At 32.4% G+C, this 25853-nt stretch overlaps 1 protein-coding gene across 1 annotated transcript in view; it reads left to right on the forward strand.

The window, feature by feature from the left end:
• The first annotated feature begins 232 nt into the window (after window positions 1–232).
• LOC129227295 (presequence protease, mitochondrial-like) overlaps window positions 233–25853 on the forward strand; it is a 57863-nt gene continuing 32242 nt past the window's right edge. The window contains exons 1-9 of the mRNA XM_054861833.1: window positions 233–331; window positions 6327–6429; window positions 11130–11236; window positions 11575–11726; window positions 17406–17520; window positions 20427–20523; window positions 21381–21541; window positions 21992–22118; window positions 24092–24180. Of these exons, the coding sequence (XP_054717808.1) occupies window positions 282–331; window positions 6327–6429; window positions 11130–11236; window positions 11575–11726; window positions 17406–17520; window positions 20427–20523; window positions 21381–21541; window positions 21992–22118; window positions 24092–24180 (1001 nt within the window). The 5' untranslated portion in view covers window positions 233–281. The remainder of the gene's footprint in view (window positions 332–6326; window positions 6430–11129; window positions 11237–11574; window positions 11727–17405; window positions 17521–20426; window positions 20524–21380; window positions 21542–21991; window positions 22119–24091; window positions 24181–25853) is intronic.

Here is a 25853-nt window from a genome sequence, read left to right on the forward strand (position 1 = left end):
GTAATAAAATAGAGGGAAATATAGGGGCGGTCGCCCCCCCCCCCTCCGACTTCGAATCGTCGCCACGACTATTCGAGAATAAAAAATGGCTATCCGGCTTAACGAAGCTTCTTCCTCAGAGCCACGGAGGGCTTAGCAAGTTTTTGGGACACTATGCTTCTCCATATATGTAGCGAAGAGGAGAGACCTAGCATCTACACCTCATATAATTTTCCCACACTAATACAACAAATGTAACTCCAGAAAGTTTGAAAACAACGTGAATATTCAGCGGTCAGAAAATGTCCTTCACACGAATTGTAGTAAATAAATTGCATTGCGTAAAAAATAGGTAAGAAATGAAATTAAATTTCATTTTCTTGAACCGTTAACTAATTTCACAAATTGTCTTTCTGCTCTATAAACAATTATTTGTAATGATGCAATACTTAGCTATCACAAGTGAAGAAAAATGTGGGGATTTATTTTCAGCTAATATTTCATAACGCATTGTCTCGTTCAGCCAGTTGGCCTTCCTAACTACTGGGTAGTTTTTTAACGGGGTTTTGTATTTTTGATGTAAAATCATCAGTGAGAGTCTCAGTAAAGAACTGAAATTCATTGACGGATACCAATAAACAAATGAACTCCGAAACGTATTAACACTATCTACTGCTACGCATCCATGTCCATTTGCTTCTGCCTTAGGTTTTTTTTTTCTTTTTATTTTCAAAACAGCATTCTTAATGTAATATATTTTTATTTGCGTTTATTCATTTTTCACATTTTTAAGTATTTTTTCTTACATTGTAATGATCATTAAACTGAGTTTAAACTGTATTAAATAATATAATGAAATCCTAAAAATTTGCTTTGAAAAATGAATAATAGGTGATGTATTTTTAACCTTCGATTTGTTGTACTAATTTATTCATTTGCATTTTGAAGTCAAATAAAAAATGTTTTTGTGTTCCTAGTAACTGCATGCACAAATTACACTGTTGATCGTGTTGGTATGCAGTTATTTTAATTATATACTTAGAAACTGAGTGTTTCTTTCTTTACTTATCTTATTATAGAGATGCACCAAATATTCGGTTGGTGTTCAGTGCATATTCTGCAGACAAACCGAATATTTGGTTTTGCTAAATACAGTAAAGCACCGTTTGTACGTTTTTGAACAGACTGTATGAAAAAGCGTATAATAAGTATTACTTTAACATGTATTAGACTCTGCAGGAACCAATATAAAAATACTTATTAAAGAGAAACGTATAAACAGTGTTTTAATATTCGGAAACCAAATAGTTAACAAATTTAAATGTTTGATAATTTATTAAAAAGCAGGGTTTTTTTTTACTCATTGTTAATTCATTCAATGAGTAAAAAAAATGAGTGAAATGTTACAGTAAGTTAAGTACCATAGTACAAAATTAATTCAAATTGTTACTTACTAGTTTTATCACATTCAAACTGATTTTAATGTAAAAGAAAACTCTAAGATGTTAAATTTTGTTGCAAATCTTATGGCATATTCCATCAACCTTACTTATAAACTCATTTAAATATGTTACAGTAACGAAAAAAAAAGTTTTTGTTAAGTAATCTTAACTATATGACGACTATCTATTACCCACTTAACATTAACTGCTATTTTTTGTGTACAACACAGAACTAAAATAATGAAAACACCTGGATATTAAATTTTACAATATTTAAATGCTAAAGTTTTACATTATGCATAACTTAGTATTGGTTAAAAGCCTAATTAAAATTAATTATTGTAATCAAAGTTTCTCCTTTGCACTTAAACATAGAAAATAAAAATATCTGGCAATGTTTGAATTTAATTCCTTAGTTTTAGTGATAAAATTATCTATCAGTAAGGTTACTCAAGAGACTAAGACAGCAGAAAATCACTTGAAGAAATTGTGTAATTTGTAATAATGTTTCAGTCAGCTTGGATTATTTATATGTGTGTCTCTAATCTGCATATTAAAAAAGCAATATTTATGTATGAATGATACTTACTATCATTTGAAATGTGATAATTTAGTGTTTTAAAAATAAAATATAACGTAACTTACACACTTAACTTTGCCCAGTCGCTCTTTTGACTATTATATGCCTGTGTGCTATAAAACTAATTATTTATGCATTTGTTGATTATTTTATAAATATAAAATTAAAATGTACTATATATCATGTTATATTGTATTAAATGATAGAATAAATCTTACTATAAATAAATGAGGAATTTATTTTTTTCTTTTTTAATTTTTTTATAATAAATCAATAAGATTGATAAATTTTTTAGACTGGAAATATTGCATGTTCCAAAAATATCAAGTGTCATAATATTCCCAAAATAAATATCAGATATATCGGTAAAACCATAGACATGGAAACCGGTTCGCTCGGGCTCTCTTAACTAGATGGATCATCCTGTGGTGGAAAAGTGATTCCTTTTCAACCAACGATCATCCGCCATTTGTAGGGCAAGAACTTTCCACCGCGCATCACATAAGCTTACTATCAGTTCGTTTTTCCGCAATTTTCTGGGATTTTTCTGTTTTAAAGTAGTATTTTCAGTGAAAGATTTTTTTTTTAATTTGAAAAAAAAATCCTCAAAATCATTTTTTTGTTCGAAATTAACTACTGGAGGTAATTTCAAAACAGAAAATAGATTTCGCATCTTCTTAATTTGTAACTCATTCGTCATTTGGAATTATGCAAAACATTAAAGTATACTTTTATCTTTAACGAAAAATTAATTTTTTGGTAACGGTTAAGTCAGTTTTAATCACTACGAGGATTTTTTATGCTGCATCTCGTATCTTGTGTGAATTCTTGCATATTTTCAAATAAAGGGATTTTAAATTAACTCGAATATATCTGTGAAGTTTACTGCATAAAATTTGCAATTCATGGGTAAATTTATATGTACTTTTGGTTAGTAATAAATTATAAATTTAAGAAATCAAAATTGATGTTGAATGGCTTTTAAAGTCATGATAACATGTTTAATTACTCGTGATCAGAATATGTACTTTAAATTGCAAGAAGTAAAATTTACAAAATATTTTTATTGAACAAAAATGGCATAAGGTACATAGATTTGTAAATCTCACATCCACTTTCGGATCAGAATCAATAACAAATATTATGAAATAAAATAATATGTTACACTTGCAACTAAATTGCTGATAAAATACGAAACTTTGCTATTAATTCTCTATTATGTGCAGTTTTTAATGGTGGCAACTTTTCAAAGCTAATTTTTGATTGATCTAAAAGTTTTATGTCCTTAAAAATACAAAAGACTTTAGTTTTCGAGCGGTATCTGCCTGCATGCGTGTGAAAAATGTTATCCATTTCTCACTGAAACTTGCTAAATTTAAACTTTTCTTAAAATTACGAGAGACCTACAAACTTCATATTTTGGTTACGGAGACACGGAGGCAAAAAATTTACGAATCTAGACACATGCTGTACTTAGCTCTTTCCATTGCTACTAAATCATCAATATTTTTTCGTTATTACACTATCGTATGGTTTCCTAGTATCTTTGAAACTTAAGGTTGAAGCATTAGTTATCGTTATATTGTTCTAAAAGCTAGAAAATTGCATAAAACTATACGTAATCAGCTTATTTGTTAACTTGTAAATTGTTCATGTTTTTCTTAAAGCTAAATTAAAATAAAATGCTGCTTGGTATAAGTTTATTTATGCTAGTTTATACTTGACGGATAATTTAATCGTTATTGAAGAGTATGGTTTTTGTTAATTTTTGTCTGATTCAACTACGCTTACAATTGAGATTCTTAGAAATATGGTGACATCTAGTTTTAACATATTGGTTTGCAAGTAATTTTATTAGTTGAAGTGTATGCTCCCTATCTTTATCATTATTGCCATGATTGATCTCTTTAAATAAAGAAATGCAAGTAAAATTGTCTAGCACTAAATTGACAATTTTAGTTCTTATTTTGACCATTTTTGGTAAACCTTTGTTAATATACTTACGGATACACTTTTCTGTTTCTGAGCAAACTTTAACACTATTCGTAGTCGGTTTCGTCAACGCTCCTTTATTTTTCATATCAAATAGAGCAGTATGCGTTACAATATTTTTACTCCTGTTGATTATTTAACATTATAGTAGCTCAAACTAAATTCTACGCTTCTAAATACAAACTCACTCTTACCTGTAGAAAGATACATTGCTTCCTTTCTTTTCTCTATTCGTACACTTAAGAGCCACTGTCTGTAAGAAGCAGGCAGTTTATGGCATTTGTGATTGTTGACATTTTTAATTTTTCTTATTTTCACATATGTTGTTCCTTATCATGAATGTAATGTTTGTGCAAAATGTGAGCTTTGTCTGCCTTACCGTTTTTGGGAAATTAAATTTTTAAATTTAGGGGGCGTGGCACATTTTTGCGTGTTTTTCAAATTTGCAGATTTTAAAGTTCTTGTTGCTTTAAGTGCCCCGATAATGACATGGATTTTTAAATTCTGTACTATTATATGGTCTTCTTAGATACTATTACAGCTGTCAAATCGGTGTCACTACGAGGGCGACGGCCACAAACTCTGTTTAAAAATGACTGAAAATGAATTTTTTTACTACATTCAATGCCAATTTTCTGAAAGCGCCTTCATGATGACACCAACGTTTTTGCATAAATTCCTAGCTACACTTGCATACATCAAAAATATGTAATAAAATTGGTGTCACTATAAGGGCGCCAGAAGATATTGGAACTTTTATGTGATAAATTTCACAAAAATGCAAATGTTTAAAATCTAACTACTACTCTCGCCCTCATAGCAGAGATCTGAAACTAATTAAGTTTGATAACCAACATGTTCGTCTAACATATGAACTAAAAAAATCGGTGTCTCCTATTACTTTCGGAAATATAATCATTCGAAACTAGTATGTTATGGAGTTATTTAAAAAAAGACTTTTTAAATTCGAATGGCTTTTCGCACGGTTTGTTTTAAACTTTAATATAAAATTACAGTAGTGACGCCTAAAATAATATGTTTCTAATGCTTTTTATAAAAAAAGCTTTATAAAAGTCATTAGAAACACAGTAAATCGATATAGGTACAGATGGACGTATTGTGTAATGTGCATTATAGGCTAAAATAGTCGTACTAATATTCCTATTTTTTCAACCATACTAATTTTTTATCTGTTAATTATATTAAAAATGCAACTGTTTATAACATAATGTCTTGTCAACATTTGCAAAAATAAAGAAAATTAAAAATGTCAACAATCACAACCTGGCTGATCCTTACAGACAATGGCTCTTAAATGCTGAACACGAAGTCGGCATGATTAAGTTTCATCCACCTGAAAAAAGCTGAGAAACGAAGCAAATGCTGTTCAACCACCAATATATTTGCCCTCACAATGGCGGCCGAGTCTACTCCTAGGGAGAATTATTTTCCCCTCCGAACTTCGGTAGGGTGATCCATCTAGTTAAGTGAGCGAGAGCGAACCGGTTCCCATGTCTATGGGTAAAACCCTGTGTATACTATATATATTAAAATATGATTTTAATATAAATGGAACTATTTTAATTATACTGCCTTTTCATGGGGGGGGGGCGCTCAGATCACTCTTTCAGGTGTCTAAAATTAGAATTGGTGTTGTTGAGGAGAAACGGTATGTCCATCCCCCTCCCCGATTTTAAATCAACATCTTTGATTTCAGTGAACCTCATGTTTGATTCTGCAAGTGTCATTTCTCTATCTTTTTTTTCTCCCTTTTTTCTAGGACAGTGGTGTTAGTATGTATTTCTACTCTGAATTTCTTTGTTGCTACACTGTTTTTGTATGGCAAATATAAAAATATCTAATTTAGACTAAATTGATTATTTAGTAATTATTCTTTTAAAACCTGATTAGTCACAAAAAAATTATGGGCTTATAAAATTTACTGAATTGTAACATCTATCAACTTTAAATTGTGGTTCATGCATTTGTGATTTCTGAAGTAACAAACTTTTGTGCATTACCTTTTAAATTATTATTTTTAAAGAAATATACGAGCTGTCATGTGCAGGGACAAATTGTCCGTTTTTTTGCAAATGGCCGTTTATAGTCTTGAAATTTATCTTGTTTATGTTTAATGTGTGTTGTACATAAATTTAACTTCACATTTCTTCAAATAAGATGTTTCAAAAAGGGTTCAAAATTTAGACGGTAGATTTTGAAATGGAAATTCTTCGTTGAATTTATGTATTGGAGGTTAGCACTTTTGTTCTCATATTTTCTCTTACACTATGTGCAAGCTATAATTATTCAGATTTTTTTTTCTTCTTTTTCAGCTGGAAATTAAATCGAAGATATGCATACTGTTCTCAATCACTTTTTAGTCAAGATGTCAAATATTCTCCGGGTAGCACTATATTAGGTTATTCAGTACAAAAGGTATAGTAGCACTTTATGTTGTGTTGTAAACTTAATTATTGAAATAGCAAAGTTTTTTTGTTAATTCATTTATCCACATTATAAGACTATTATAATTTTTTAAAAAGGGGAAAAATCTTTACATTGAACAATAATTTAGAAAAGCAGTAATATATTTTAAAAACTGCTTGAACTAAACTCTAAAACAAAATAAACTGTGTGCAAAATTTTAAAATTATTTTAGTTGATAGATTTTTTTGCATTTTAGATTTTAATCTGTCATGCATGTAGGGGAATGTTTACTACTCCATCTAAATATATGTGCAGAGTGTTTCAGTTTACTGTTTCAGAACTCCTGAGAGGGGTAGGATGCATAATGAAGATTCATTGTAACCTTCTCTGCTTACAAAGATAAATGACAGAGATGAAGCCAGTACTCTTCAGCAGTGGGACCTTCATCCTATGGTCAAAAGACCAAAAAATTATGCTAAAACTTTTTTATTCTTTTTGATTGGTTTTGTTTTAATTTTATTTTTATCGATTGACACTTAAATTGAATAGATGATTATGGATTGGAACCTGCACCTGGACACAGAGTCAGACAAAAATATAAAGTATCTGCGCACGCAACTCAAAAGTATCTGCAAGCTAATCATTGTTTATCACGTAAATTAAAAAAAAAAGGAAAAAAAACTGGGGGGAGGGGGGATTGTCGGGATTTAAAAAAAAAGAAAAAAAAGAAAAAAACATTTTAAATCATAAGTATATAAGTGTAATCATAAGTATCTTGCATATATACTATCTATTTATAACTTTTACAAATTAATTAAATAATATCAGTTTAAAACAAATTAAAAGTAAGCAGTAAGAATTTGAACGATTATCGCCTGATGTGCCTGCAGCGAATGTATCCACACAGCAGCGAATACATTCACCGAACGCGCGAGTGTATATACTATCTTGTAATATTTTTTACAATCTAAATAAATAAGATCAATATCAATTTAAAACGAATTAGAAGTAAAGATATTATCTTTACTTCTTATTCGTTTGAAATTGATCTTCAATTGATCTATATTTTTTATTTAAGAACTTTTACGATTATCGGATGACGTGCAACTTCGCGGCGTACTTATCCGCACGTCAGCAGATATGTAGGCGTGCGTGCGTCTACATTATCTAGCTCTGCCTGGACATAGTTAAGACTTTCCATCTAATTATATATACATGATGTTTCAGTTTACTGTTTCATAACTCCTGAGAGGGGTAGGGTGCATCATGATGATTTGAAATCATACAGCAATGTGGGGTCAGAAATGGTTTCCCAAAGCAAGAAATATGAGATATGCCTTGTGTGTTCCAAACTGCTCATAGTTTCATGCGCCGAAGATGTGAGGTGTGCATTGTAGCTGGTTGGAAAAACTTCAAACTCTTACTTAGACCCATATACCTTTTGCTTTTTTACATATGTACGAGTATTATTGAAAAGGTTTTTCACTTATGATCTGTTTTCTTTATGATGCTTCTTTGTACATCACTGCAGAGTTCGAAATTACTGCTGGTTCACTGGTCCCAGACCAGTGGAACTTGCCTCAGACCACCATAAAAAATAATCAGCTGTCCATGGGACCACCAATCGCTAGCTATTTTTAATCACAATAAGCAAGAAAAATTCAAAAGCATTAGCCTATCCGATGTTTGCTATTTTATAGCCAAACCGTTGGTTGATTTTTTACTTCCTTTTACAAAAAAGGAAGTGTATTCGCAAAAAAATTTTCACTCAAAAATCTGCCTTAATTGCCATTTTTCTCAACCTTGAATGAATATTGAGGTTTTTTTTCGACCCGACCACACATGGATATATGCCTAGGAACGTACAGACACCTGAAATATCCATATTGACGACACCCAAGTTAATTACAACGAATTTTCTCGTGACGTCCGTATGTATGTGTGTATGTATCTCGCATAACTCAAAAACGGTCTGTCCTAGAAAGTTAAAATTTGGTACGTTGACTCCTAGTGGGGTCTAGTTGTGCACCTTCCCTTTTAGTTGCATTCGGATGTTCCTAAGGGGGTCTTTTGCCCCTTTTTGGGGAGAAATCATTGTTAATTTCAATATAAACTCAAGTGGTGTTATAATTTGTCGGACACTTGGCGATATATCGCCAGCCGTTTGGTTTTAAATTTGGCGATTTAAAATTTTTTTTTTCATTTGGTTTCAATTTGGCCACTGTTGGTGATATTTAGAGAGTAAACAATTGAATCACATTATAAGTGCCAATGATAGGGAAATAACATTAAAATGGAGTAAAAGGAAGTCATGTGATGCACACATCAGCTCGTTTTATTTGTTGTAATTTTAGCTTCATTACGCTACTTTAAAAAAATTGTTAGTTTTATTCATAAAATATAGTATTGTTCACAACTGTATTGAATAATAAGTAACTGATCAAAAGCATCATAAGTTCATGAAAGTTGTGTACACTTTTTTTACAAATGTCTAGTGAAATTTGAAACTATGTTATTTTGTATTCACATTATTATAATCTAATAAAGAAAATTAGAAATGGTGTTATTTTTTAGAAACATTATGTAGAAAACTAAAATCCATAAATAAATTGCAGATCTAATGAAAAGTCTTTGTATTTTCTCAGTGGGATCAAGTATACCCCATGAAGGGATCATGTATCCTTGATGTGGGGATACATAATCCCTTTATGAATTAAAAAAAAATTATATATATTTTACGGAAACTATTTGTTTAATTTCAACTAAAAAAATGCTGTCAGATAGAGGAAAAAATTACCTTTGTTCATGTACTTAAAAAAAAATTTAAAAAAAAAAGGATAATTTGCGGCAGAGAAAAAAGTTGAAAACTAAAGTGGAAATTAAGTATCCTCAGTCTCTCCCGTAGAGAGTTAACCATTGAATCACATTAAAATGTCTAATATTTTGAAAATTAATTTGTATAAAACTTTTTTTTTTTTTGCTTCAGTTCGCTACAAACTTGGGGCAAAAATATTTAAAGTGTTTCTTTGCTTACTCCAAGGCACTACTATTATCATTAAATTGGCGTAAAAGGAAGTCATGTGATGCACACATCTGCTCGTTTTTTTTTTACAATTATTTTTATTTTCAAATGGCTTTATGCAATTTTACATTGCACATCCTCACTTTATTCTATACTAGTGGTACCCGCACGGCTTTGCCCGTGATAGAAAAATCAAAAGGTCTTTTGGTTAGCCTGTATATTTACAAATAATATATAGTGAATTTTCTCGCCAGTTGGCTTGTACCTATGTTACGGTTCCACGTTATGATAATTTCGTATCTCGCCAATTGGCTTGTGCCCATGTTACGGTTCCACGTTATGATAATTTCGTAATTTACTCGTCCATCTTATGATATTTTTTTTTCTTAAAATTGGAATAGAAAAAGAACCACATCGAATTTTCGAAAAATCGCTTCGAGGTGCACACCCCCATGCTACATACTAACTTTGTGCCAAATTTCATGAAAATCGGCCGAACGGTTTAGACGCTATGCGCGTCACAGACATCCTACAGACATCCTACAGACATCCAGACATCCTCCGGACAGAGAGACTTTCAGCTTTATTATTAGTAAAGATTAATACACTTGAAGTAGGGAGGGGGGGCTGTAATTTTTAGTAGTCTATTTTAAGGGTTGCTTAATGAAGTTGGTTTTCAAACTGTAGGCTTCACTGTTTAAGATAACAGATTTAAATGTTTTATTGCCAAACTTTACCAAACAAAAAAATTTAAATTTTGAAACCTTAAGTATATTAAAAAAATCCTCATCAATAAAAAATGTTATACTTTTTGCATATTTGTTTCACATTGTTAGTTTACCATTTTGACCTTTATTTGCAGTACATAATTTTGAACATTCGAGTATATATATTTATACATCTATATTTATAGTTACAATTTATTAATTTAATATTTAATAAATTAGCTGAAAATGAAACAGTTATATTTAAAATAATAAATGTAATCATAAAGTGCAAATAATTTTAGTACAAACATACTTAGTGTTAAATTTAAAGCGGACCAGTACATATTCATGTTGACCTTGACCGGTGCGAAGGACAAGTGAGATTTTTTGATTTTTTACTGATTTCTAACGCTGTCACTGCTTTAGGAAAGCATTCCAGCTACTCATTGCTATAAGATTTCGAGTTGCCATGGTGCACCCTACCTCTCTTAGGAGTTCTGAAACAGTTAAAACAAAAACACCCTTGTATATATATATTTAACAAACTTGTTGATTATTGAGAGATGTTAAGTTTATATTAAAATAAAATAATGATGAATGTTAAAAATAAAATCATGCTTTTTATTTTAAGTTTGTAGCTTCTACTAGTGGGAATAAATGAATAAATAAAGCACTTATGCCGATAACTGGAGTGTTTGATCTGAATTACCTTTCATGTTGAAACAAAAGGCTTGTGCATGAAATAATTGTATCACATATGCTCAGCTCTTCATGAACCGTACTTTCTTTTTAGATCAAACATTTGACTGCAGTTTCATATATTTTTTGTCTTTAATTCTGTTAAAGAAACCCAGTAATATTATTTTTCTTCGACCATTTGGGATGTATAAAATAAAATTAAGTTGTGAATAATAATTCAGCCTGAATATACTATTTCAGTTGAATTGTTTTACTCCTTACCATTTTCATTTGCTCCACAGGTAGAAAGTATACCTGAGCTGTGCCTCACAGCCACATTACTTGAGCATAAAGCTACTGGTGTGAGTCATTTACATTTAGGTTGTGATGATACAAATAATTTATTTGGGTATGTATTTTATGTTTAATTCATCTGTAACTCTTTATTGGTGATCAAAACAAAAAAGATTATTAAACAAAGTGTTATTTTTTGTTAAGATTTAGACTAAATTTATGAAACTTTCCACTGCATAATTTCATTTAGATTGAAAGAATGTTGCATATAATACATTTTTGTTTTCTTTTTGAATCATGCACAAAATACAAATTGTATGAATAAAAAATTCATTCATTTTTTTTAAATAAACTTTTTAATATGTATTTACTTAATAACTAGTTGATTAACTTTCAAAAAAATTTGCATTGATTCAATAAAAGAATTTTGCTTCAACCTTTTTTCCTGTGTAGTGTTTCTTTGAAAACCATTCCTCGTGACAGCACTGGGGTTCCCCACATTCTGGAGCATCTAGCATTATGTGGCTCTCAAAAATTCCCTTGCCGAGATCCATTTTTCAACATGCTGAATCGATCTTTGGCTACATTTATGAATGCCTTTACAGGTTCGTAATTGATATTGAAAACTGCTATGATGAAAGTTAAATTTGTTTGATTGTTAATTTTGCCTTTTACGTTTTGCATTTTCCTCTTTCTTACAAATTTTTGTAATGATTATAGATGTTTTGTATTTATGCTTAAAGTATAGAGGATGACTATTATTTCTTTAATACTTTATTCATTTTCAAACCAATGTGGTATCTATTTATTATTTTCTGCATTGATAACAAGAGAAATTGACACTGCACCAACTAGTTATTGTAAGTTTACCGTGTTTGTGAATGGTTATGAACGGTGCCGAGTTTGTGAATCAAGATGAATTTAATGATTGAGTATAGCATATTATTTTCTTCAATGTTCCAAATCATAAATCAACAAGACCCCAGTGATGATATTTGAAGAAGTAAATAAAGTTTCTGAAAATTTTCTTTTGGCTTCACTTAGCAAAAAATATTGTCAGGGGTAAACAAGGGTGAGCAAACCGTAGTTCCCAAACAAAATGCCAAGACATGTTGTGATGCCCTTTAAATTTTAGAAATGCTTTGAGGAACAGATGCATGCAAAAATTATCACTTGATAAACGCATGTAAGAACACTTTTAAGATCAAAAAAAATTTGCAGCCTACAAACCTGGGTGAAAACAATTTAAAACTGGCAAAAATCACTTGTTTCTGTAAAATAGCTTCAAAAACGCAGTGATAAGGGGTTTTAAGAGTTACATCCCACTTTCCAAGCCCTTAGTTTTAAGCTGTATAGGCATTCCTAATATGGTATTTTATGCATATGTGACAACTACTAGGGCCCACCTCTCCCTGAAAGTAAATGCTGTCTCCCCGAGTAAGTGGTTTACCTTTCACAAATGTAGACGTAGTTCTTTGGGGTTTAGAAGCAAGACAACTGCTGTGTTTTTCTTTTTGTTGTTGTTGCTACATTAGTATATGTATAAATGCATATACAGCAAAACCCCTCTAATGTGGACACTAACGGGACAATTCTTTTTGTCCGCATAGAGGGGTGTCCACAGGACAGGGGTTTGGTAATGTTATTTGCCTTGGAATCGGGAAATTAAAAATTGTGCGAGAGGCACAAGGTGTGCATAGGAGGGGTGTCCGTTAGCCAGGCGCGGATCCACGGGAGGGGAACTGGGGGAACGTTCCCCTCCCAAAATCTCAAGTGTACCTAAAAATTTTCAGAACAAAATACAGTACAGTTCTTCCGTTTTTTAAAACTTGAACTTCAAGAAAGGCGCCAGGAAAAGCGAGAAGAGAATTGCAAAAACAGATTCAAATAGGAGAACTATGATAGTGTCCCCCCCCCCCTCCCTCGAAAAAATCCCAAGTGTACTTAAAACAGTTCAGAAAACAGGAGTACAGAATTCTGTTTTCCGTATTTTAGAACGTGAACTAAGGCATCAGAAAAAGCAATGAGACAACAGCAGAAGCAGATTCACGGAGGGGAACTGAAAGAATTCCCCTCCTCCCTAACTCCCATATATACCTAAAAATTTTCACAACAGAGTGCCGAAAAACTCTTCTATTTTATAGAACTTGAACTTGAAGAAAAACTCTAGGAAAAGCGATTAGAAAATAGCAGAATCGGATCTACGGAAGGGAACTGCAGGAATGTTCAAATCCTCCCAACATATCATGCGCACCTAAAACGTTTTAGAACAGAGAGCAGGAAGATATTGTTTTATAGAACTTCAATTTGAAAATAGGCTACAGGAAAAACGATCAGACAATATCAGTGGCAGATCCATGGGGTAACTGGGGGATTGCACCCCCCCCCCTCCAAAAATCTCACTGTACCTAAACATTTTCACAGCAGAGTACAGCAAAATTCTTCTGTTTTATAGAACTTGAACTTGAAGAAAAGCGCAAGGAAAAGCGAAGAGAGAATTGCAAAAGCGGATCCAAGGAGGGCAACTGGGGAATGTTCCCCTCTCCTCTCAAAAAAAAAAAAAAAAATCCCAAGTGATCCTAAAACTGTTCAGAATACAAAGTACAGGATTTTTTTGTTTTTCGTTTATTAGAGCTTAACGGAAGGCTCCAGGGAAAGCGATTAGACAATAGCGGAAGCGAATCTACGGAGGGGAACTGGAGAAATGTTCTCCGCCCCCCCCCCACCCCAAATCTCATGTGTACCTTTCTAAAAAGGTTTAGAACAGAGAGCAGGAAAATTCTGTTTTATAGAACTTGAACTTGAAGAAAGGCGCGAGGAAAAGCGAAGGGAGAATTGCAAAAGCGGATCCAAGGAGGGGAACTAGGAAATGTTCTCCTCTCCAATCAAAAAAAAAAAAAAATTCCCAAGTGATCTTAAAACTGTTCAGAAAATAACATACAGGAATTTTTTTTTACTGTTTTTTAGAACTTGACGAAAGGCTCTGGGAAAAGCGATTAGACAATAGCAGAAGCGGATCCACGATCCACGCAGGGGAAATGGATTAATTATTCCCCTCCCCCCAAAATCTCACGTGTACCTAAAAACTTTTAGAACAGAGTGCAGGAAAATTCTTCTGTTTTATAGAAATTGAACTTGGAGAAAGGCGCGATGAAAAGCGAGGAGAGAATTGCGAAAGCGAATCCAAAGAGGGAACTGGGAAATGTAATTCAAAACACAAAATCCCAAGTAAACCAAAAACTGTTCAGAAAACAGGATAAGTTAAAACCACCAGTAGTTGACACTTTAAAGATTACTTTTTTCTGTTTGTTAACATAGCTTGGAGGAACTAGGAGAAACCTAGGAGAAACTTTAATAAGGGATAACTGTAAACTGTAGCAACTAGTCCCCTATTATAATGCAGCAATATTAGATTAATGAAACGAATGCACATTTTTTTAAGTAAAAAAAGACATAAGTTTGGAGTTGACACTAAACTAAAACGAGAACATCTAATTGTTGACACACTTTGTTTTCAGTAGTTGATACATGCTTTAATACAGAAAAATAGGAAACGCTTAATAAATGAATTCGTGCCTACTTGTGTGAATATAGAAATCGCACTGCCGGATGTAGGCAGCAGCAAGCCAATAAATACCTTTGGCTTACCTTTTATACCCTTTGACCCCCCCCCCCCCAGTTGCCGGGTATCAACTTCTAGGAGGATGCAAATTTACGCAATTTCTGTTGTTTTTTCGTTGAACCTCGATATAAAATTTCAACGAAGATGGGTAAAGGATGGCAGGATTTAGGTTTTGCTCCGGTTCTGAAAAATCGAAGATCCGGTCGTGCAGGAATGTAAAGACTGTTATAGAAAAATATAAAAATTAAATGTTTCCGTCATAGGTTATAAGACTATGAGAAGTTTACATAAAAATTCGAGTTCGGGGACTGAGTAAATATTTTTCATCGTACTAAAAGGCTCATCGATATAGCACAATACAGCTTCCTAGTAGTAGTTCAATTTATCCACTTTAGGGCCATTTCCAGTCTTCCAAATCTTCGTACTTGCTTTTTCATCTGTTTTCCAGTAATCTTTCAAAATAAGTCTTTTTGAACACAAACCTGTTTAAACTGTCTTTTGTATTCATTTGGTGTAAAGTTGATCAAAAAATTTAAAGCTTCTACAAGTCAGTTGTGCAACCACAGGGGGTGAGGGACCACCCCAAAATGCTGATTAGAATGTTTCTTAAAAACATTTCTCACAATTAAAGAGAATAATAGAACGGACCTTCGAAAAACGAAGCTATTTTAATAAGTTGAAAAAAAGAATGTCGCAAAAAAAATCTAAATTTCTTTTCAAAAGAACCTTGAAATAAAAATATTCAATTGTGGCGGTTTATTGATCAATTAATTACATCCCCTCCATTTTTTATTTATTTTTTATTTTTCCTAGTCGGTCTAAAAATAAGAAAGTCTTCATAATTGGGAAGCCCCCTTTTCCCCACCGAAACCTTTAAAGAGTGTCTCAAATCTCGTTTTCAGGGCTTGAATTTCTAAAAAATTCCAGGGGAGAACTACCTAACACCTCGCATTCAAAAAACATCGAGAATCATTTAATATTGCTTTTTTGGAGCTTCAAATTGAAAAATTGCCGAAACCCTAACTTTACCAAATATAGTCACGCTTTAAGACGTCAATTACGAAAAATTTCCGGACAAGGGTCCGAATGTTCTCGTGAGAAATCTAAAAAGGGAAAAATTACAATTTCGAAAAATTTTAAGGGGGAGAGCATTTTAATCCTTCGTCACTGAACATCGCTTAAAAACTTCGTTTCCTAGGATTTCAATTTTGAAACATATTTTGGTAAGAGCCCAAGAACCCCACTGCTCGTAACCTAATCAAAGTTAGTCTGTACCTGCGTTTTAGGAACTTCAACTTTGAAAGATTGGGCGGAGGGATGATCGATTTAGATTTGTTCTACAAAAAAATAAAAAAAATAAATAAATCGATCTAGGGCAACCCCAAAAACCCCGTCTCTTACCTTACCGTCAACAAATATCGCCTATAATCGCGTTTTTTAAACTTCAATTTCTAAAAATTTCCGCAGAAAGCCCCTCGAACCTTTCCTCCTCGTAACGCCCTCAGAGGCCCTCTAAAACTGCGTTCTTAGGGCTATAATTTCACAAAATTTTTCCGGGTGAGAATCCCCGGACCCCCCATATCAGTTGCGAAAATTTTAGGATGAAAATATAAATATAACAATGGAAATAACTGTTTTTAAAAATTATTTTCTGAAAATTATACTTGTAAAATTTGTAAAGTAAAAATTTTTTTATAAGAAGCTTTGAGCTGTAGAGGATAAGAATTGTAAAACTCAATTTTTACGGTTATTTTCTTAATGAGTAATTTCATATACCGCCCCTCCCCATAAACATAAACTGCTAAAAAAGTTCCCCTCCCAAATCCATCGTCTGGATCCGCCCCTGCCGTTAGCAGAGGTTTTACTGTATGCAGGTGTGGGTGTAAATAAAACCAAAGAAGTTATGCCATGATTTTTTTACTTCCTTTTACCAAAAACGAAGTATTGTATTCGCAAAAAAAATTTCACCCTAAAATCGGCCTTAATTTCCATTTTGTTCACCCCCAAATGAATGTTGTGTTTTTTTTTTCAACCCGACCACACATGGATATATGCCTAGGAACGAAATATACATTTTGGTGATCCCTGAGTTAATTACAACGAGTTTTCTCGTGACATATGTATGTTGCATAACTCAAGAACGGAATGTCCTAGAAAGTTGAAATTTGGTACGTAGACTCCCAGTGGGGTCTAGTTGTGCACCTTCCTTTTTGGTTGCATTTGGATGCTCCAAAGGGGGTCTTTTGCCCCTTTTTGGGGGGAAATCATTGTTAATTTCGATGTAAACTCAAGTAGTGTTATAATTTGGCGGACACTTGGCGATATATCGCCAGTCTTTTTCGTCACCAACTTGGCGACAAATTTGGCGATTTTTTTTTTAAAATCTGGTTTCAATTTGGCCACTGTTGGTGATATTTAGAGAGTAAACTGTTGAATCATATTAAAACTGCCAATAATGGGTAAATGACATTAAATTGGAGTAAAAGGAAGTCATGTGATGCACACATCAGCTCGTTTTTCATTTCCATCTGCATGTTTTTTTTTGGGGGGGGAGGGGGGGAGTGAAAAAGTTACATTCCAATTCCTATCAAAATGCAGTTAAATTACTTGTAAGTAATTTGTCAAGTTTATTGCACATTCTAACTTTTTTTTTTTTTTCCAGGATCTGATTCAACAATGTATGTTTTCTCTACTCAAAATGCTAAAGATTTTCAGAATCTTCTTTCAGTTTATTTAGATGCTGTTTTTTATCCTTCACTGCATGAGAAAGATTTCAGGTACTTCATTATCAATTTATATTTAAACATCTCAACAAAAAAAAAAGTCAATTGCAATTTTACAAAAATTAGGAATACATATGTATCTTTTAAATTACTTGTTTTAGACTTTCTAAATATGTTGCACTTTTTTAAAGCAAAATATTGAACTACTTAGAAATTATAAAATAGAGTTGAAAACTGCTACAGGCAAACTTTACACTTTTCTCCACCTTACCCCAACTTTTAGCAATGCATCTCAAGTTGTACCTCATTAGCGGCCGACTTAGAGAGCTCTCCATATGACTGTGCTCAGAGGCAAACGTTCAAAAGTGGTCCATAGACATGGTGGTGCATTGCGCTGCGGAAGGTCCCGTACTGGGTACCAGCCCAGCTTGGATTTTGCCCCTTAATATGTGAATCTGGTACACCAATTCTTGCTACACTGGAAATTGCTTGGAACCTGTTAGGGGTTGTAACCCAAAAATTGAAAAATTGTGCTTTATAATGCTACATAGCTACCAACTCTCCTTACTCATTCAGGAGGCTCCTAAATTTCAATACCTTCTCCTGAAATCCCTTTAAAGTGCAGTAGAACCTTGTTTATCCAGATCAGATCTGTCCCCTTTCTTCCTCAGTGGCACAACAGCCCTGGGTGGGCCATGGCCTTCTCAAGAATCTTCTTCCTGGCCTCTCTTTTTTTGGCCGTGGCTTGCCAATTTTTCACTCTCATGGTGGAGAAAGCCTTATCAAGGAAATCAACCTATCTGAGGGTAGGTCAAAACCTTGTTTTAACTCCCATAGAATAATTTAAAACTGTATGCTTTTGAAGAACTTGATGTGGTCAAATTCATAAAAATTCAAGCATTCAAATGGGTTGGCAACTTTATAAGATTACATTAAGAATATTCAAAAAAAAAAAATTTTTTTTTGGCTAATCCTATGGGATATCAGATTTGTAGCTTTAAAAAAAATGTGTTAACATAAATAGTTTTAAATTATAATAGCAAGAATGTCTATAATAACAAGAAAAGCAAAGTCTGCCAAACATTTGCTTTTTATTTTGATTAAATACATAGCCTGTACAATAAGTTTTGGTAATATAACAAACACCACTGCAGCTGAACTATAATTATAATCCGTTAAAATTGACCCTGCTTTATTCAAATGAAACAAGTTTTAAAACCTGAGGACAGTAAACCAATTCTTTGTTAAAAATTATGAAAAATTGTTTTGATATTTTTTTAATGTATTTTTGACAATTCCATGTAATTTTGCTAAAGAATATGGTTTTTCATTGTAATGAACAGTAATTCTTCTTATTTAAGATTTGTTTTGCTTATTAGCCATGCTACCAGGAGACATGCACAGAAATTTTTGGGCTTATCACAAATGACTTTTATTGGCCCCCTCCATATTATCTACTCTTACGTCCTTTCACCCCTCATTTTAAAAATCTCGGGCCCCTTCAGGCTCAGGCCCAGGCCAACAGGTATATCCCTTCTCCCTCCCTGTGCACGCTCTTGATACTATCTGTATTATCTGGATTTTCAGTTATTTGGATTGTCTTTGGTCCCAGTTAAAATCCCAGTCTGGATAAACAAGGTTGTAGTGTAAATATCTCCTGAATTTTCATCAAAATGGCAAAATTCCCCAAAAGGGGAATTTTCAGTAAATTTTAAGAAAAATTCCTACAAAAAAGCACAAATACAATCATATAAACTGAAATCTTTTTATGCACGAGTGCAAAAACCCAATCATTTTTGAAACATGTTTATTTTTATTTCCTTTTAAAGCTTTTTTTCCCCGAAAATGCTGTAAAATCTTAACCAATTTTTCTTTGAACTGTCTAAATGTTTACCTGCTGTTTATAATTACTTATTTAATAAGAGAAAATCACTTATACTATTTATTTATAAGAAAAAAAAAGCTAAGGCCCCTTTTAAAACTTCTTTTCAACTTCAAAAAGTAAAAATAGTAGTTTCATTTTTGGAATTTCAGGTCTTATACAGTGTAACCTCGATTTAACAATTGTCAAGGGTCCGGAAAAAGTTATCTTTAAATTGTTATATCAGGGATATCGTTAAATTGAGGAACATAGACATTCAATGCAATCAAATGCGGACCAGTGAAATGTATCATTAAATTGAGGAAATCATTAAATTGGGTATCTTTAACGTTATAATGTGCTTGTAAAATTTAAGAAATCCTTACTTACATTTTAAACTAGTGGTAACCTCACGCTTCGCCCATAGTAGAAAATTAAAAGGTCATTTGGTTCCCCTGTATATTTACAAATCATGGATGGTGAATTTCTGACCAATTTGCTCGCCCTTGTTACCGTTCCATGTTATGAGAATTTGGTAGTTTGTTTGTCCACAATATGATAATTTGCTCGGGAAAATGTTCTTAAAATTTGAATAAAAAGAGAACAAAATCGAATTTTTAAAAAATCCCTTTGAGGTTCACACCCTCATGCTACAAATTTTGTGTCAAATTTCATGAAAATCGGCCAAACGGTCTAGGCGCTATGCACGTCACAATGATCCTGAAAGAGAGAAATCTGGACATCCAGACAGAGAGACTTTCAGCTTTATAATTAGTAAAGAAGTCCCTTCTGCACTCCATCTTTTGTAGCTAAATTTATTCATACTAAGTCTGCCTGATTTTCAACTTTCAATGTTGGCAGCTGTGATGTTAGAAAAAAATGTAAATTTTCTGTTTCTGTAAACATTATAATTGTCAGTATCACTTACTTTACTATCTTTACATTTTTTAATCTTATTTTCTCTCATTACAACTATCAAAATGGTTGGTTTTTCCTTCGGAGTAATGTTAATTTTCTGTTTAATTGTTAACTTATGTTACATTGTGTTTTTATTGGCATATTATAACAACTAAATTTCTTACATTGTTTCTTTTTAAAGGCAGGAAGGATGGAGATTGGAGCATAAAGATGTTCATGATAAAAACTCACCCATCATTTTTAAAGGTGTTGTTTTTAATGAGATGAAAGGTGTTTTTGTAAGTAAAAATGAATGTACGATTAAATAATGTGTGAAACGTATTTGAAACATAAATATGATATTCTAATAAAATTTTAAAAATTTTAGTCTATATTTTAAGTGCATAATTTGTAAAATATTTCAAAATCCAAAGGTGTTATTGTTTTTCGAAATAATATACAGAAATCATCGCTTAATGTGATGTTATCAGTTGCTTATTGCTATCAAAATCACTCGGGCCTGATTTTCTCTATTCATTTGTGTGTTAAACTTATCTCTTAATGTGATCATTGAATCCTTTAATGTTATCAGTTTTCTAATCAGGAATGGTTGCTGTTGAAATGATCAAAAACCGTTTTGCCCACTGAATGAGGGCAGTGTCCTTTGTATGAGCTGTCTGTGGTTTGTACAGTAAAAAAAAGTTAGATAAATGACAAAAATACAAAAGAAAAAAATGAAAAAGAACAAACTTGTAGATACTACCATTTACCTGTCCTGGATAGTATACTAACATTCCTTTTCTTTCACTCTTAGAAATTGTCACTTATATAAATTGGTTAACTTTTACTTAATACTCTAATATTAATTTCTTTAAAAGTTTTTTGATATTGAACAAGATTTACAGTACATTGATTGCTGTGTTTGTTTCCCTCTACCATGTAAAGTAATACCTCAACATAACAAAAACACTTGAACCAGTTTCCTTTTTCTTTATTCTTTTTTGTATTAATGTCATATTTGTGTTTATCACTTCAAATTTCATACATATTTTATCACTCATATTTAAAAGAGAATTTCATTGTTGTTTAGTACTTTGTATGTGCTTCTTAACATGTTTGATTCCTGCAGCTCGAAATCTTTGTTCTTGAATTTCAGTCTGATCCAAACCAGTTTTACATTCGTCATCTTCTAAATGCATTGTTTCCAAGTAATACATATTCCTATGAAAGTGGAGGTGATCCTCTAGTCATTCCATCGTTAAAATGGGAAGACCTTAAGAAATTCCATGCCGATCATTATCATCCAAGCAATAGTAGGCAAGTATTTGGTACCTTCTTTTCCAAAATCTTTGTCTACATTTCTTGCATCAAGTTTAGTGCTCCTCACCATTATTGGTCCATGGTGGAAGAATCAAAAAAATTGAATTCATAAGATGTGAGAAGGGCAACAGACAAATCAGGGCTCCAACAATGTATACTTTAACCTGAAGTTTGTTTTAAGTTTTGAATTGAAATTTATTTTTTATTGTAGTCAAACAACAAAGCTGCAAGTAAAAACTTGTTTTGCAAACACTTGATCATCGTTCTCTTGTTTTCAACTGGTTTTTAAGTGGACTTGTCCTAGGACAAGCGCCAACAATCCTGAGCTGCACTATAATCATTCTTTCCTTACAATTTCAAAAGTGTATTATGTACATTTCATACGTGTTTGGCATAAAATCAATCCCAATGTATCAATTCTAGCTAATGGATTCTTATTGAATGCAGGTTTTTAACTTATGGAAATATGCCCTTACATGTTCATTTAGAGCAGATTGAATCAAATGTTCTTCAAAACTTCAGCAAACTTAAAGTTGACACAGAAGTTCCTGATGAAATCCTTTGGTCTAGTCCGGTAAGTGAAAAAAGTATAAATGTCATGCTATATTTTATTTCAATAATGATCCTTACATTAAATGTTGCTCTGTTTTGACTGATGGATGAAATTACATTCATATTATTATCTTAAAATTTGAATTTTTCTTATAATTATTATTTTTAATTAAAATTTCTGAAAAGTTATATTTTTAAAAAAAATTAAACAATTGAAAAAAAATTAAGATACAGGGTCTGTATAAAAAGTAATGAGACTAAGCTGTGTTCTAAGAATTTATTGCAGATATTAATACTCACACCTAAAATTCTTTAAAAAAAGACCCTTGACTTAACACACACTTACCCCAGCAAGTCTTCTAAGCTTTGAAGGTTACTTTGTAGCCTGCTTCCAGAATGTCCTTTAAAAGTCTTGCACTAGCCCTTTCACGGCATCCAGAGTTCCATAGTGATGCCCTTTTTTGTGATGTTTTCATCTTCGGGAATAGAAAGAAGTCTGCTGGAGTTAAATAATGTCTGTTGGCAGGCTGCGGAAGCATAGGGATACCATTATGGACCAGGAAGTCTTGGATGATGAAGAAGGTGTTTATAGCATTTAGCGATGATGCTGTAAACTGTCATTTTACCTAGTACAATTTCATCTGCATTTATACTCACACTTAACCAGTGATCCGAATTTAGCACAACATGCGCACGTTCCATTTGTGTATGTTCTGCTGGTTGAGGGACACCCTGTTTGAGATTCATCCTCGACGCCATGCGGGCCATCTTTGAAATACTTGTGCCATGGAAACACATGTGCCTTTAACAGGATATTATCTGGGAACACCTTCTAGCACATCTCTAAAGTCTCTGAGAACGATTTACGAAGTTCCACGCAAAAAATAATCGTGTAACGCTGCTCAAATATTCTCTGCATTTTGGAGCTGGAACTGACGTTTGCAACCGATGTACACTATAATCATGATGGGCCTGAGCAAAGACTCCCAGGCAACTGCGAAGCGGAGTGAGTCCCACTAGTAACCCCCACCACCAACCAAACCAGTTTCTGTGCACTTGTGAGGTACAATCACATCAGGAAAAAATTAATCTCATTACTTATTATACAGGCCCTGTATTTTTTAAAGAAGTAAAATATTAATTATTTTCAAAGAATAAAACCAAAACGGTGTTAGGGACTGAAGTGAATTGATGAGAAAATGTTAAGATGCAGTGTAATATGGAATTGAAAGGCAATAGGTTGTACACAATAGGATGAACCTATGTGAAAACAGAGTACGCCCCTTTACGAGATGCCCCAATGCCACAACAATCCTCAATGAAACTGTTCAAAGCCACTTACAACTCTAGACACCATAGATTCAGTTACAAGATCTGGTCCAGGGACACCTATTGTCTGCTTAATTTACCAGCCCCAAGCCCCTGACCAGATACATGCCCTTCTCAAGTAATAATATTCACAAGGAACTCAACCTCCTTGTTGATGTCTGGTTAAACACACATAGAGGGTGAAAAGTGGGGATTTAATGTGATCCAGGCCGCACCACATGGAGACTTTGTTAGGTTTCCAAGAAAATAAGTGGTGCGTTTTTGTCTCTGTAGTTTTCATGTTGTATTTTGTCTTAATTTCTGTATTTTGATGTAGAAATGGCCATCTTATTATTTCTAGCATCATATCATAGGCGAAAGAGGAATTTTATGCTTTGTAATTTAACTCAACAATAGTCGAAATGTAATACGTAAAAGTAATTTTTTTTAATTTTAGCTTTTGTTCTTGTGCATATTAATTGCTATTGTTTATTAATTCTATAAATATTCAACTAATTAAAAAGCAGTTTTAAAAATAAATTATCTTTATGAATGACTTTGTAACAAAAAAAATTATTTTTGATGAAATAATCACATTTTACAAAACTATTTAAACATTTACATGAACTCGATATTTAGTGTTTGGTATGTGATTATTTGAATCAACTTTTCGTTTTATTTCATTAGAGGGAATTACATATACACAACAGGTTTGATCCAATGGCAGCTGTTCCCGAAAAACAGACTATTATCAGTAATAGTTATCTACTAAATAGGTATGTAAAGTGTTTTCCTGCTTTATGTGAGTTTTTTTTTTTTAAGTTGACTTATGTGTTGTAATCGATACAGTTTCAATACTTTAGTATTGTGAAATTGCCTTACAAGAAAAAATGAGCTTCTTGTTATATCTTAAAGAAATTCGATTAAAATATAACTCTTATCTTTTTTTTTTTTTAAATCTTGTTTTAATATGAAACACAAATTATAGCTGGCTTGACATGTTAATGACATAATGCTAATAATATCCTTTCTAATATTATAAATGTGAAAGTGACTTTGTTTGTTTGTTACCTTTTCTCGTCTTAACTGCTCAACAAAAAATAAATCTTTAGAAGATTTTTTTCTCCTGAACTTGAAACCTCCAAGGCCCTAAAATCACCGAAAGAAAAGTTATAAGTATTTTTATGTAAGGTAAAATCAATTTTAAATTCAAAATTTATAGTCTGCCACAAGCTCAGTTTTATTTAGGCAATAAAACCAATGAGAAGAAAATTCTGTTGCCATTTTTTTCTCGACTTTGAGCGAATAAAAATCTTGCTTTTGATTTGACACCTTTCCTGTTATCGGGAGTCTTAAAATTTTTTCCTCTTTTAGTTATTTTTCTGCGATATACTAATTTTTTTGTTCTATTCAGTAGAAAATGATTAGAGATTTTGATAGTACTGAAGACTTTTACTATTCACGTGCATCCAATAGGGACTTTTAAATTTGCCTTTAACTTTGTTTAAGAATTGATTCATGCTGATGTAGATTTTGTGGAACTGACGTCGTTATTCTAATGGAGACTTTTAGAGAATTTATTCATAAAAAATTTTTTGAAACTGACCAAATTTTAACGGGATTTTAGGAACTCGCCATTATTCTGGCGGGAATTTTGAACTATGTTTTTTTCTCTTATTTAACAGGTGTCGCTTGACACATGTTAAATAAGAAAAAAAAAAGCATAGTTGAAAACACATCACTTGGCATAACTTTTATTTTTGAATGGGCTGTGCAATGCCTATTTGACGCTGCTATTTTTTAAAATAAAGGTTAAATTATTGAATGTATAGTTAAAACGTACAAATTCTTACAAAGGTTTTTTTTTTTTTTAAATACAGGCTTTTTCTAATAATACTTGAAAAACTTTCTTATTGAAGGAAATTGATGATTTTTTAATATTAACTTCTTAATGTGCGTAGATTATTCTAAAGTTAAAAAGAAAATCGTCATTTGTGGGTTAAAGCCCTGAAAAAAATGTTAGAAAATACTTTACAGAACTAAGAGCTTCATCAACTGTGAATCAAGAGTATAATGAATTTTGTGTCTTCATTATCATCTTCCTTTTAAAAAGAGCAAACAAATAAGCAAAAGGGCACATAAACAATAAAAGTATAGAATTGTGGAAAGGGATCGTGAATAACGAGAACTGACAGCATCAAAAGGCTTGAGATATTAGAAGCACTACTTGAATGGAGAACATATGGCGTCACAGGGAACACAAAAAGAAAGTAGTGTTCTACCCCATGACAAAAAGTAAACAATCGGTGTGAAAAAAGAAAGTCTGCAAGAACATAAAACATATTTTATTGGATAAAAATATGAATGACATATATACAGGATGCTCAAAATGGCTGCCGTCCCCGATTATATTATTATAACACCATTTCAGAAACTTTCTATAACTTAT

This window comes from Uloborus diversus, chromosome 8 (genome assembly GCF_026930045.1).
Source record: "Uloborus diversus isolate 005 chromosome 8, Udiv.v.3.1, whole genome shotgun sequence".
Taxonomy (NCBI): Eukaryota; Metazoa; Arthropoda; class Arachnida; order Araneae; family Uloboridae; genus Uloborus; species Uloborus diversus.